The sequence below is a fragment of the Leucoraja erinacea genome, chromosome 10 (genome assembly GCF_028641065.1).
Source record: "Leucoraja erinacea ecotype New England chromosome 10, Leri_hhj_1, whole genome shotgun sequence".
NCBI classification, from domain to species: Eukaryota; Metazoa; Chordata; class Chondrichthyes; order Rajiformes; family Rajidae; genus Leucoraja; species Leucoraja erinaceus.
The window spans coordinates 58,574,832-58,589,037 of NC_073386.1; the positions used below are offsets into that span (position 1 = coordinate 58,574,832).

General features: G+C 44.8%; 1 protein-coding gene across 4 annotated transcripts in view; it reads left to right on the forward strand.

The window, feature by feature from the left end:
* Positions 1 to 13,836, forward strand: part of LOC129701277 (acyl-CoA-binding domain-containing protein 6-like) — a 462,001-nt gene extending 448,165 nt beyond the window's left edge. For all 4 annotated transcript variants that reach the window (XM_055642437.1, XM_055642435.1, XM_055642436.1 and 1 more), the window contains one exon: positions 13,579 to 13,836. In XM_055642437.1, coding sequence (XP_055498412.1) covers positions 13,579 to 13,620 — 42 coding nt within the window. In that variant the 3' untranslated portion in view covers positions 13,621 to 13,836. The remainder of the gene's footprint in view (positions 1 to 13,578) is intronic.
* Positions 13,837 to 14,206: the final 370 nt, after the last annotated feature.

Below are 14,206 nucleotides of genomic sequence, written 5' to 3' on the forward strand. Positions count from 1 at the left end.
CTTTATCCTTAAACTGTGACCCCTTGTTCTGGACTTCACCAACACCGGGAACAACCTTCCTGCATCTAGCCTGTCCAACCCCTTAAGAATTTTGTAAGTTTCTATAAGATTATTTTTGTTATTGCTCAACCTCCAAAAACTGGGGGATAATAATATAGGCCATCCCACACCTCAAAAAGTGGGGGTATATATCCCCCATTCACCCCCCCCCCCCCCCCCCCCCCCCCCCCCCGATCAACGCCAGTGACTTCCACGGCACAGAAAATTTGACAAAAAAACTTTTAAACGCGTTGTAATTTCAAGTGCTGCTTTTTTTTTTTTTGTTGTAATGAACAAGAAATAATCATAACATTTCCTGATTTTGCAAAGTCATACAAATTATGTTTTGCTCGGGGAGAAAAATCAGAGCATTTTGAAAGTATGCGTTCTCCTTTTGACGTATATTTAATTTTGATTTGAATTTAGAATCATCAAACCATGACATTAATAAAGGGGGTATATGTTTGTGGAAACATTACTCTTTTAAAAGTTAGACTTTCGAGGAATCTAAAATGCATTAGAAATATACATTTCAATGCACTCTCTTACCCAGAGTAGGTGAATCGAGGACCAGAGGACAGATTTAAGGTGAAGGGGAAAAGATTTCATAGGAATCTGAAGGGTAACCTTTTCCACACAATGGGTGTATGGAACAAGCTGCCAGAGGAGGTAGTTGAGGCTGGGACTATCACAACATTTAAGAAACAGTTAGACTGATACATGGATAGGACAGGTTTGGAAGGATATGGACCAAAAACAGGTAGTGTAGCTGGGACATGTTGGCGGGTGTGGGCATGTTTTCACACTGTATCACTCTATGACTACATTATACCTCCACCATGCATGAATGCTTCAAAACAAGTGGTCGAGTTTTATTGCCATATACTCGAGCATAGAAACATCGAAAATAGGTGCAGGAATAGGCCATTCGGCTCTCCGAGCCAGCACTGCCATTCAATATGATCATGGTTGTTCATCTAAAATCAGTTTCATACCACTGGGTGGTAAGCTGCCCAAGCGAAATATGACGCTCACATATATGAACCTACCATTGAATTGTAGCACTAATCGGCAGAAACTGGCCAGTGTAAATCAGCAAGGAGTTAATGATACCAATAAGTAGCAGAAGGGAGGAGGTCTTTCTTAGTTTTGAGCATGTATTCAACTGTGCAAGGGTCTGTGCAGGAAGTATATCAACAGGAAGATAGACAGTCTTGGATGAAATCATCACATGAATGCTACCTGCCATCACCTCCAAGAATCAAAAGTGAAGTGATTTAGTTCCAATTGACTGAGATTATGCATTAACCATTCGCATCTAAAGCTTATTAATATATTTCCGTAGTCTTAGAGGAGTCAAACAGCGCAGAGAGAGACCCTTCAGCCCAATTCATCCATACTAACCAGAATGTCCATTTAAGCTGAAGCCATTTGCCTGCATTTGGCCCATATCCCTGTAAACTTTGCCTATCCTCATAAATAAAGCTTAAAACCATTGATTCCATATTTCTTTACAACATGGAAGGATTCCATTCAGCCTATCAATTCTATGCCAGCTTTCAGAGCTTTGCAGTTCCCCCCGCCCCCTCCCCCCTTACATTTTTCTGTAAGCTTAGTGGCTTACTTAGTAAGGAAGTGGCTCTGGAAATCGTGGACGCATTGGTGTTCATTTTCCAATGTTCTATAGATTCAGGATCAGACCCTGTGGATTGGAGGGTAGCTAATGTTATCCCACTTTTTAAGAAAGGCAGGAGAGCGAAACCAGGGAATTATAGACCAGTTAGCCTGACATCGGTGGTGGGGAAGATGCTGGAGTCAATTATAAAAGATGAAATAGCGGCACATTTGGATAGCAGTAACAGGATCGGTCCGAGTCAGCGTCGATTTACGAAGGGGAAATCATGCTTAACTAATCTTCTGGAATTATTTGAGGACGTAACTAGGAAAATGGACAACGGAGAGCCAGTGGATGTAGTGTACCTGGACTTTCAGAAAACATTTGATATGGTCCCACATATGAGATTAGTGGGCAAAATTAGGGCACATAGTATTGGGGGTAGAGTGCTGACATGGGTGGAGAAGTGGTTGGCAGACAGGAAACAAAGAGTAGGGATTAACGGGTCCCTTTCAGAATGGCAGGCAGTGACTAGCGGGGTACCGCAAGGCTCGGTGCTGGGACCGCAGCCATTTACAATATACATCAATGATTTATATGAAGGAATTCAAAGTAACATTAGCAAATTTGCTGATGACACTAAGCTGGGTGGCATTGTGAACTGTGAGGAGGATGCTATGAGAATGCAGGGTGACTTGGACAGGTTGGGGGAGTGGGCAGATGCATGGCAGATGCAGTTTAATGTGGATAAATGTGAGGTTATCCACTTTGGTAGCAAAAACAGGAAGGCAGATTACCATCTAAATGGCGTCAAGTTGGGAAAAGGGGAAGTAAAACGGGATCTGGGTGTCCTTGTTCATCAATCTATGAAAGTAAGGTACAGCAGGCAATCAAGAAAGTGAATGGCATGTTGGCCTTCATAACACGAGGAGTTTCACGGTTAATTCCCAGGATGGCAGGAGTCATATGCTAAGTGAATGGAGCGGTTGGGCTTGTACACTCTGGAATTTAGAAGGATGAGAGGGGATCTTATTGAAACATATGAGATTATTAAGGGTTTGGACACGCTAGAGGCAGGAAACATGTTTCCGATTCAGATTCAACTTTTTAATTGCCATTGTCAGTGTACAGTACAGAGACAACGAAATGCAGTTAGCATCTCCCTGGAAGAGCGACATAGAATATGATTTCAATAAATAAATCTATTTACATGTATACAGTCATAGTGTTTTTCCTGTGGGAGGAGTGTCCGGGGGGGGGGTGGTGATTGGCAGTCACCGAGGTACATTGTTGAGTAGTGTGACAGCCGCAGGGAAGAAGCTGTTCCTCGACCTGCTGGTCCGGCAACGGAGAGACCTGTAGCACCTCCCGGATGGTAGGAGGGTAAACAGTCCATGGTTGGGGTGAGAGCAGTCCTTGGCGATGCTGAGCGCCCTCCGCAGACAACGTTTGCTTTGGATAGACTCAATGGAGGGGAGCGAGGAACCGGTGATGCGTTGGGCAATTTTCACCACCCCCTGCAATGCCTTCCGGTCGGAGACAGAGCAGATGCCATACCATACTGTGATGCAGTTGGTAAGGATGGTCTCCGCTGGTGAGCCTTCTTGACCAGAGTTGAGGTATTGTGGGTCCAAGAGAGGTCATCGGAGATGTTGACCCCCAGGAACCTGAAGCTAGAAACACATTCCACCTCCGTCCCGTTAATGTGGATGGGGGTGTGCGTGCCGCCTCTGGACTTCCTGAAGTCTACAATGAGCTCCTTGGTCTTCTTGGAGTTAAGGGCCAGGTTGTTGTCAGCGCACCATGCTGCTAGGAGCTGGACCTCCTCCCTATAGGCCGACTCATCGTTGTTGCTGATGAGGCCAATCACCGTTGTATCATCTGCATACTTGATGATGGTGTTAGTACCATGTACAGGTGTGCAGTCGTAGGTGAAGAGGGAGTAGAGGAGGGGGCTCAGCACACAGCCCTGTGGAACGCCGGTGTTCAGGGTGAGGGTTGAAGAGGTGTGCTTGTCTAACCTAACAGACTGGGGTCTGTTGGTTAGAAAGTCCAGTATCCAGTTGCAGAGGGAGGGGTCGATGCCCAGGTTACCGAGTTTGGTGATCAGTTTTGATGGTATAATGGTGTTGAATGCTGAGCTGTAATCGATGTACAGCATTCTTACGTAAGTGCCTCTGTTGTCGAGGTGGGAGAGGGCGGAGTGAAGTGCCGTTGAGATGGCATCCTCCGTACTCCTGTTCTTGCGTTAGGCAAACTGATAGGGATCCAATGTGGGGGGTAGGCAGCCTTTGAGGTGTGCCAGGACCAGCCTCTCGAAGCACTTGGTGACGATGGGGGTAAGTGCAACTAGGCGGAAGTCGTTGGGGCTTGCCGCAGTGGAGTGTTTTGGCACCGGCACGATGGAGGTGGTTTTAAGGCACGTGGGAACAACTGCTTGGGCAAGTGACAGGTTGAAGATGTTAGTCCAGACGTCTGTCAGCTGTGCAGCACAGGCCCTGAGCACGCGCCCGGGGATGCCGTCAGGGCCAGCAGCCTTACGTGCATTAGTCCTACTCAGTGCCACGTACACGTCATAAGGGGTGAGTGTGAGGGGCTGGTGATCAGCAGGGAGCACAGCCTTGATGGCTGTCTCTAGATTGTCCCGTTCAAAGCGGCCATAGAAGTGGAGGTTGGGTGAGTCCAGAACCAGGAGCCGCAGCTTAAGAATAAGGGGTAAGCCATTTAGAACGGAGACGAGGAAACACTTTTTCTCACAGAGAGTTGTGAGTCTGTGGAATTCTCTGCGTCAGACAGTGGTGGAGGCCACTTCTCTGGATACTTTCAAGAGAGAGCTAGATAGGGCTCTTAAAAATAGCGGAGTCAGGGGATATGGGGAAAAGGCAGGAACGGGGTACTGATTGCGGATGATCAGCCATGATCACATTGAAAGGCGGTGCTGGCTCGAAGGGCCGAATGGCCTACTCCTGCACCTATTGTCTATTGTCTATTGTCTTAAGTGACCACTTAAACTGTCATTTGGCAACTTAAGTAGCTGCCAAGGTTGCCCAGCTGAAAACAGAGGAAAAAAAAGAAGTGAGAGCCCTGCAAAGTGTATAATATTTTTGACACTGTCATAGGCCTTTCCTACATATGCTGTCACAACGCACTGTAGTCTCTAAACAACCCTTCAGTCATTTTCCTTGCCCTCCATTTCAGAATAATAGTGTTTTAAGCCGATAACTCGACACTTGCACTGGCAATAAATAAATAAATAAATAGCGTGGCTTTCCAGCCCCTTATCCCATTGGCCACGCTCGGCTGCAAATCGGTGTCAATCTGGTGGACCATCATCCTCTAGTCGTGGGGGTGGGGGATTGGGAGGGGCCTCAGGTGGAACAGCCTAGGGCCTCTCTTCATCTAAATCCGACCCTGGTCCTTGTGTACAGCTAGGTGACGATGACAAGTGAAAAGACATCTAAACACCAGACATGTAGAAAACATCTTCTAAAAGCTATCCTTTCTGATTACATTCTTACGAATATAATCCTCTCCCTCACAATTGACAGCCAGCTCTGGGCCTTATCTTCCGTCACATAATTGCATGTCTTTCGCACTCAAACAGTGAACTCTTCGTTGTTCATTGTGTTATCAATAATTTAAAGTGGTAAAAATTAAAATACCACAAACAATTAAACACGTTTAAATTAACTTGAATTCAAAGATTATGAAAAACTTTTGAATCTCCCTCCGAGCCATTGCTCTCCATTTAAATGACAAACCCCAGGTTCCCAGTATAACTTCGGGGAAGTCGTAAGAAGTTGCTACTCTAACCCTGGGGCCAAAATATTTGTTTCAAAATTGCCAATGGGTGTAAATGGTGCAAGCTTTGTCCTGCTGGAGTTATAATTCATCTGAACAGATTGACACACACACTACACATACACACACACTCACATACACACACAGACACATACTACATACAGACACACACACACAGACTCACAACATACACACAGACACACTACACATACAGACACACACTACGCATACACACATACACACACACTCACACACACATACACACACACACAGACATATACACACACACACTCACACACAAACAGACATACACATGCACATACATTCACACACAGACATACACACACACACACCCTCACACACCAACATATACACACACTCACACACAGACATATACACAAAAATTCACATATACACAGACACACACACAGACAGACACTACATACAGACATACACACACATACATTCACATACAGACATATACACACACTCACACACAAACATACACACACAGACAGACACTACATACAGACACAGACGCACAACATACATACAAACACACTACACATACAGACACATACACCACACACAGGCATATACACATCCTCACACACAGACATATACACACACTCACACACAGACACATACGCGCACACTCACATACACACAGACATACATACACAGACAGACACACACAACATACACACAGACACACACAACACATACATACACACACACACACACACACACACACAGACATACACACAGACACTACATACTACAGACACTACACACTCATACACACACAACACACAGGCACACACACATACACAAACATACACACAGACACTACATACAGACACACACTTACATACATACACACACATACACACACACATACGCAGACATACACACAGACACTACATACATACACACACAACATACACACACACAACACATACAGATGCACACTGACAACATACACACACAACATATACACACACAGACACACACACACTTTATCAGACTGATTATTGTGTTGAGAGCCATTGAACTCCACTACTTATTAAATGGCACGTAATCAGCGTCAACGTTTGCTGTCACCTGTGGTGATAAAGTGTGAAATATTGGTGGGTGGGTGTGCAGCTGTTAGCTGAAGATGGAACAGGGTAAAGGTGAACAGCAGCTTTAATCATATACTGTCTCTGGCTTCTGCCTCCTTTCTAAATTAAAATTCCTCTGAACAATCCTCATTGTGCCTTCATCAGTAACAATGTTCTCCGAGGACTACAGATGTGCCCTTCAGCTCAGAACTGGGTGGAATCAACTCCGTACCCAGCTCACAACACACTTTGTTTACAACATAATACTTCATCAATTCTCCATCTTGTCCAACAGATTTTGGCATGACTTTTAATTCACTTTCTAAATTTATTTTTTATATCCTGGATAGTGCCAGGATTCAAGTGAAGTTTGGGCATCTTTGTGTTTTGTGCTAATCTAAACTATTAAAACAGCTAAAATACAATGATACATGTTTAAGAAGGAACTGCAGATGCTGGTTTACATCGAAGATAGACACAAAATGCTGGAGTAACTCATATACACCTCAATAAGGTCACCCCTCATCCTCCCGCGCTCCAAGGAATCAAATACTAGCCTGTTCAACCTCTCCCTGCAATTCAGGGCCTCGAGTCCTGGCAACATCCTTGTAAATCTTCTCTGCACCCTTTCCAGCTTGATAACATCTTTCCTATACCATGGTGACCAAAACTGACCATAATAAGGGTGATTGGTACATGTGTCTGGGCTTATGGGGAGAAGGCAGGAGAGTGGGGTTAGGAGGGAGAGATAGATCAGCCATGATTGAATGGCAGAGTAGACTTGATGGGCCGAATGGCCTAATTCTGCTCCTATCACTCTAAATGTGGCCTCTTTGTCGGCATGAATAAGTTGGGGCTGTTTGCTAAGCCGCATGGCTCTACAACCCTGTGAATCTGCTCGTATATCTGAGAGTAGAAAGATTCTGTTGACACGGTGAGCAAGCCACAGTACTTCGTTAAACATAAGATGGACACAAAATGCTGGAATAACTCAGCGGGACAGTCAGCAACTTTGGAGGGAAGGAATGGGTGACATTTAGGGTCTGAAGATCGAAACCGTTTCTTCTCTCCAGAGATGCTGCCTGTCCCGCTGAGTTATTCCAGCATTTTGTCTCTATCTTCAAGGATAGATGTTGTTCTTTCAAAAATGGATTGTGTCTAGAGACAGAATATGGAATTACACGATATTAGGGTGATATATTTAGGCTTGAAATAGTGAATTAAGAGTAAAGTACACGGCCATGTTAAGGAATGGATAGAAACAAGGAACTACAGAGTGCTGGAATACCTCAGCGGATTAGGCAACATCTGTGGAGAACAAGGATAGGTGACGTTTCACAGAGTGCTGTAGTAACTCAGCGGGTCAGGCAGCATCTCTAGAGAATATCGATAGGTGACGTTTCACAGAGTGCTGGAGTAACTCAGCGGGTCAGGCAGCATCTCTGGAGAACATGGACAGGTGATGTTTCACAGAGTGCTGGAGTAACTCAGCGGGTCAGGCAGCGTCTACGGAGAAAAAGGATGGGTGATGTTTCGGGTCGGGAGCCTTCTTCTGACCTGACATTTTGGGTCGGGACCATTCTTCAGACAACCTCTGAACCAGAAACATCACCCATCCTTTTCTCCAGAGTTGTTGGAGTTACTCCAGTACTTTGTGTCTTTCATGTTAAGGAATCTTGCAAATTCATAACAATAAAGGACTAGTCTGTAATCACATCTCATAATTGAACTCTATTAGCTTGTGTTTATGCCTACATCTATTTAAACCAACCTTGGAATATATGCTTGGAGATTCAGGTTACAATGGAGCTGATAGTATGTTAGCTGATATCTTCACCATCTACGTTTTTGCTCAAGTAGCTGCCTGCTGCAGTACACGTATTGTCCAGGAAACAACTGCAGATGTTGGTTTACACTGAACACAGAATGCTGGAGTCACTCACTGGGACAGGCAGCATCTCTGGATAGACGGAATGGGTGATGTTTCGGGTGGACTGAGGAAGGATCTCTACCCGAAATGTCACCCTTTCCTTCTATCCAGAGATGCATGCCTGTCCCAGCGAGTTACTCCAGCATTTTGTGTCTATCTACATGTATAGTTAATATTTCATTTGTTCTGTTTTCTAAGAGTAAATGCAGTAACTCTAATTGATGGAATATGTTTTGCTATTCCAAGAAACTGAGTTCTGATCAAGCTGCCCTGAACATAGTGTGCTAACAAATGTATTTAATGTACCTTAGCAATAAAGTTTATGCTTCAGGACAGCAGCAGCTTTAATAACCCACTCGACATATTTTCCCAGATATCTTCAAACCTTACACAGTAAACTGAGCAAATAAATCTGCATCTTCACATTATCTATTAACTCTGCAAAATGATCCTGCTAAATATCAGGCCTGTAATATGGAATGGAATACTTCATGGTCACGTGTGACTAGGCACAGTGAAATTTGTTGCTTGCACATCAGACTTTAAGTTGCAGAGATGATGACCCCAACCAGCAAACACCCATGTGTGTATGTGTTTGTGTACGAATGTATTTCTGTGTATGTTCAAACAATCGCCACTATCCTGTTGTGTACACCACAGCCCTCTTGGGATCAGTTTATTGCCCACCGGCAGTCCCTGAGGAAATCAAAGTGTTCTCGGAGGAGGAGGGATGAGGCGGGCCCAGTGTCCTCCTAGCCCCCTGCTTCACAGACACCATCTGCTGCTGTGAGCTGCCGTAAGTCCCATCAGGACAGACCCCGACACCAAGGGACAGAGAGAGCTGAGCGACCGGCATAATGCAAGTTGATGAAGTTTAGCAAGAGACAAGCATTCATTTTCCCTTTTCTCTGCACAGGGCCAAAGTTCTGTCACTTGACAGATGGGGGTCTGGGTGCACCATAAATTCAGCTCCTTAACCTCGTGAGTTTTATACCAACATTACATCAACATTCCATGAATTCTGACTTCTAATATTAACCCCCACCTCTTTTTCATTTCTATATCCATAAAATCTATTTCTCTCTATACAAGCTTTCACAATTTTTTATACTTAATGCTATTGTTTTTTTTTTGCCTTTAATAAATATGTACATTTGTGGTCTTCAGACGGTTCATTTTCATAACACAAATACTATATTTCAGTGAAGTGACAAAAACATTACATCTGTACCCGTTTGATCCATTAGCATTGCATCACAAATCACACGAGGCAAAGCCAGTTTGTTACAGTGGAGCAGAGGCAGAATTGGGACTGGACTAGTAACATCAGAAGCCAAGAATACAGAGTCAGTCATTTTATAAGCTTATAATGAAATGAATCGCAAACAAACCTGTCATAAAAATAGCAGCTCATTCACTCATGTCCAAAATGATACAGAGTGCTGAAGTAACTCAGCGGGTCAGGCAGCATCCCTGGAGAACATGGATAGGTGACGTTTCACAGAGTGCTGGAGTAACTCAGCGGGCCAGGCAGCATCTGTGGAGAACATGGATAGGTGACGTTTCACAGAGTGCTGGAGTAACTCAGCGGGTCAGGCAGCATCTGTGGAGAACATGGATAGGTGACGTTGCACAGAGTGCTGGAGTAACTCAGTGGGTCAGGCAGCATCTGTGGAGAACATGGATAGGTGACGTTTCACAGAGTGCTGGAGTAACTCAGCGGGTCAGGCAGCATCTGTGGAGAACCCTTCCTCAGATTGATTGTATGGGGAAAAGCTGGAAGGGGAGAGTAGGGCAGTGTGGCAGGTAACAGGTCAACACAGGCGAGGGGGATTTTTGATGGCAGGTGGTTGTAACAGAGGCCAGTGATAAGAACAATAGGTGTGCGATAGGTTTGTAAAGTTGTGGATTGTGAAGCCAGTTGGAGGAAAGTAGGGAGTGCAAGTGTGGGGGGGGGGGGTAGGGTGTGCAAAGCAGGGAAATGGAAGGGGGGGAGATGGAATGGGTTGTTAGAGGCTACCTAAAATTGGAGAATTCAACATTCGTGCTGTTGGGTTATGAGGCACGGGGCCCAGGACATAAAGGTCAGTGTGGGAATGGGAAGGGCAGTTTGCTCATCTCCTTCCTAAAGGAAAGTTCTTTAATTCTGAAGCTGTGACCTCTGGTCCTAGACTCTCTCACTAGTGGAAACATCCTCTCCACATCCACTCTGTCCAAGCCTTTCACTCTGCAGGGCTGTCAACCGCAAGCAAGAAAAGACAAAGTGCTGGAGTAACATGATGACGTTATTGAGCCTAACAGTATCAAGGGACTGTTCTAATAACCAGCATTTACATTCAGTAATCAATAATCGAATTTAAAGATAATCGTGCGACTAATTCAGCTATGTATGAACAAGAATCCAAGTTTCTCTCTTCCCCCTTTCTATGTTTTGCATCATTGCCATCTCCCTTAACACACTATAAAGCCTCATTAAATTTCTAGTAACAATATTTGGCACCACCCTACCAATATTCTCAAGTGAGTTTACTTGCCTTGCATTGGTTATTAGTCATAGTCATTCATTATTGTAAAGCATTTGTGACCATCGACTCCACAGTCAAAAAGGCACAACAGAGGATGTACTTCCTACGGCAGCTGAGGAAGCACAATCTGCCTCAGGCAATGATGGTCCAATTCTACACGGCCATCGTAGAGTCTGTTCTCATCTTCTCCATCATGGTCTGGTTTGGCTCAGCCACCAAGCACGACATCCGGAGGCTGCAGCGAATCGTCCGATCAGCAGAGAGGGTTATTGGCTGCAACCTTCCCTCCATTAATGAACTGTACATTGCAAGGGCCAGGAAGTGAGCAGGCAAGATCATCTCTGACCCCTCTCACCCTGGCCACAAACTCTTTGAATCACTTCCCCCTGGAAGGCGACTCCGGACTGTCAAAGCTGCCACAGCCAGACATTAAAAACAGTTTTTATCCATGAGTAGTTGCTCTACTCAATAACCAAAAATCTGTAGCCTCCCTTTGATCTGGTATTTTGTTGGTTCACATGCTTGATCAATGGTGTTTTATCATTAATGTTTTATTATTATTAATGTTTAGTGTTTTCTGAGTCATTCGTAACTGTCACTGTATGTCATGTTGTTACTTGTGTGCGGAGCACCAAGGCAAATTCCTTGTATGTGAATACTTGGCCAATAAACTTACTTACTTACTTATCTGCACATTATCCTTTAATAAATGATGATGGATAGTCATAAAAAAATGATATCCATTAAGTGTTAGTGCAAAATATACTCAGGAGAGTGAAGTTTATATCTAGATGTCCAATTGACATCTGACAATAACCTATTTAGATACTTCTCAAAACTTCATGCAAATCAGTGTCAGAAAATGTTAATACTTAGTTCTGATCTTCGTCAGGTTGCAAGTATAAATTAAATAAGAAAGATAATGACGTTGAATTTGATTGCAGGTGTCAACGACACAAGACATGCTGCAACACCTACTCACATTGTAGCAAGGTGTTCAGCTGAGCTGATAATGTAGATTAGCCAAGGTACTGACGTCGATGTCGTTAGCAGTGTGCATGCAGCCACTGTTTTGGAGATGGCTATTTTGGATGCGGGTTGACGTGAGGAATATCCAGTGGGGTGGATAAGGTGCCGGTAAAGGGACTTGTTTCTTCCTTGATGGGATTAAGCTTCTTTGATTGTTCTTGCCTGGCTTGTACCTTGTAGACATTTTAGTGAGTCAGGTCCACAAACCTCGGCATTGACCTATTTAGACTTTAGAGATACCAGCCTTTGGATGACCGAGTTGACGCCAACCAGAGATAACCCTGTACACTAGAACTATCCTACACACTAGAGACAATTTACAATTACAGAAGCCATATTAACCTACAAGCCTGTACGTCTTTGGAGTGAGGGAGGAAACTGGAGCACCTGGAGAAAACCCCGTGGTCACAGGGAGAAGGTATAAACTTTGTACAGACGGCACCCGTGGTCAAGATTCCACTTGGGTCTCTGGCGCTGTAAGGCAGCAACTCTCCCGCTGCTCCACAGTACCGCCCTATTCCAGCAGGCTGTTGTCGGTCTCGTTAAATGCTGCTCAGGGGTGACCCCTCCTCTCATTGAAGATGGGAGTTTCAGCAATAATAATATAGTTAAATGTCGCGATTAGACTCTCATTTGAGATCGTCATTGAATGGCACTTGTACAACAACTGTTACTTGCTTTAGAAGCCCACACAAATATTATCCACATTTGACCTTGGTGAGTTTATTTAATGCTCAGTTGTCCTCAGGCACATTACCATTGCTGTTACATAGAAAATAGGTGCAGCAGGAGGCCATTCGGCCCTTCGAGCCAGCACCGCCATTCATTTTGATCATGGCTGATTGTCCCCAATCAATAACCCATGCCTGCCTTCTCCCCATATCCCTTGACTCCACTAGCCCCTAGAGCTCTATCTAACTCTCTCTTAAATCCATCCAGTGACTTGGCCTCCACTGCCCTCTGTGGCAGGGAATTCCACAAATTCACAACTCTCTGGGTGAAAACGTTTTTTGTCACCTCAGTCTTAAATGGCCTCCCCTTTATTCTAAGACTGTGGCCCCTGGTTCTGGACTCGCCCAACATTGGGAACATTTGTCCTGCATGTAGCTTGTCCAGTCCTGCTTCTGAACAATATTCCACAACATCATCATTGTCTTTCCCTTTCAAGTAACACTTTGTTTGCCACAGAAAAATCTGAAATTCTTTCATTATTGAGAGTTTAGCGATACAGTGTGGAAACAGGCCCTTCTGCCCACCGGGTCCACCCCAACCATCCATCACCTGTCCACACTAGTCCTATCCCATCCCACTTTTCATCCATTCCCAACACACTTGGGCATTCTACCGAAGCCAATTAACCTACAGACTGGCACATCCTTAGGATGTGGGAGGAAACTGGAGCTCCATAGGGTCACAGGGAGAACACAAAATACCAAGGTCAGGGTCGAACCTGTGCCGCCCTCAATCACATAATAGTTTTGCATCATGTCGATGAAATGCTCACTGACTAACTCCCTACTCTTTGCCCACTTGCAGCTTCCGCCTGTGAATTTGCCGATATCGTGGAGTTGTTGCTGAATTCTGGTGCTGATCCTACAATTCAGGATAGGGAGGGATGCCTGCCCGAAGAGGTGACTGACTCCAAACTCATCTCACAAATGCTGCAACACCATGAAGCACCTAAAGCCTAACTCCTGAGCCTGGTGCCTGACTTCAAATGAACTCCATGGGAACAAAATGTATTGAAATATTGTACAATCTGCAATAATTAAAAGATGATTCATGTTTGCTGTGTCAATGCTTCCTGGCATTTAATTCTTTCTGAGCAGTTTAGTCTGGAGGTATCGCATGGAAACAAGCCCTTTGGCCCATCGAGTCCGCGCCGACACACAATCATCCGCACACTCGTTCTATGTCATCCCACTTTCACATCCTACACACTAGGAGCAATTTACAGAAGCCAATTAACCTACAAACCTGCACGTCTTTGGAGTGTGGGAGGAAACCGGAGCACCTGGGGGAAACTCAGGCAGGTCACGGGAAGAACGTACAAACTCCGTACAGACAGCGCCCGTAACCAGGATCGAACCAGGGTCTCTGGCGCTGTGATGCATCAACTCAACCAGCTGCATCACTGTGTTGCCCTACACTTCATTCCAGCTGT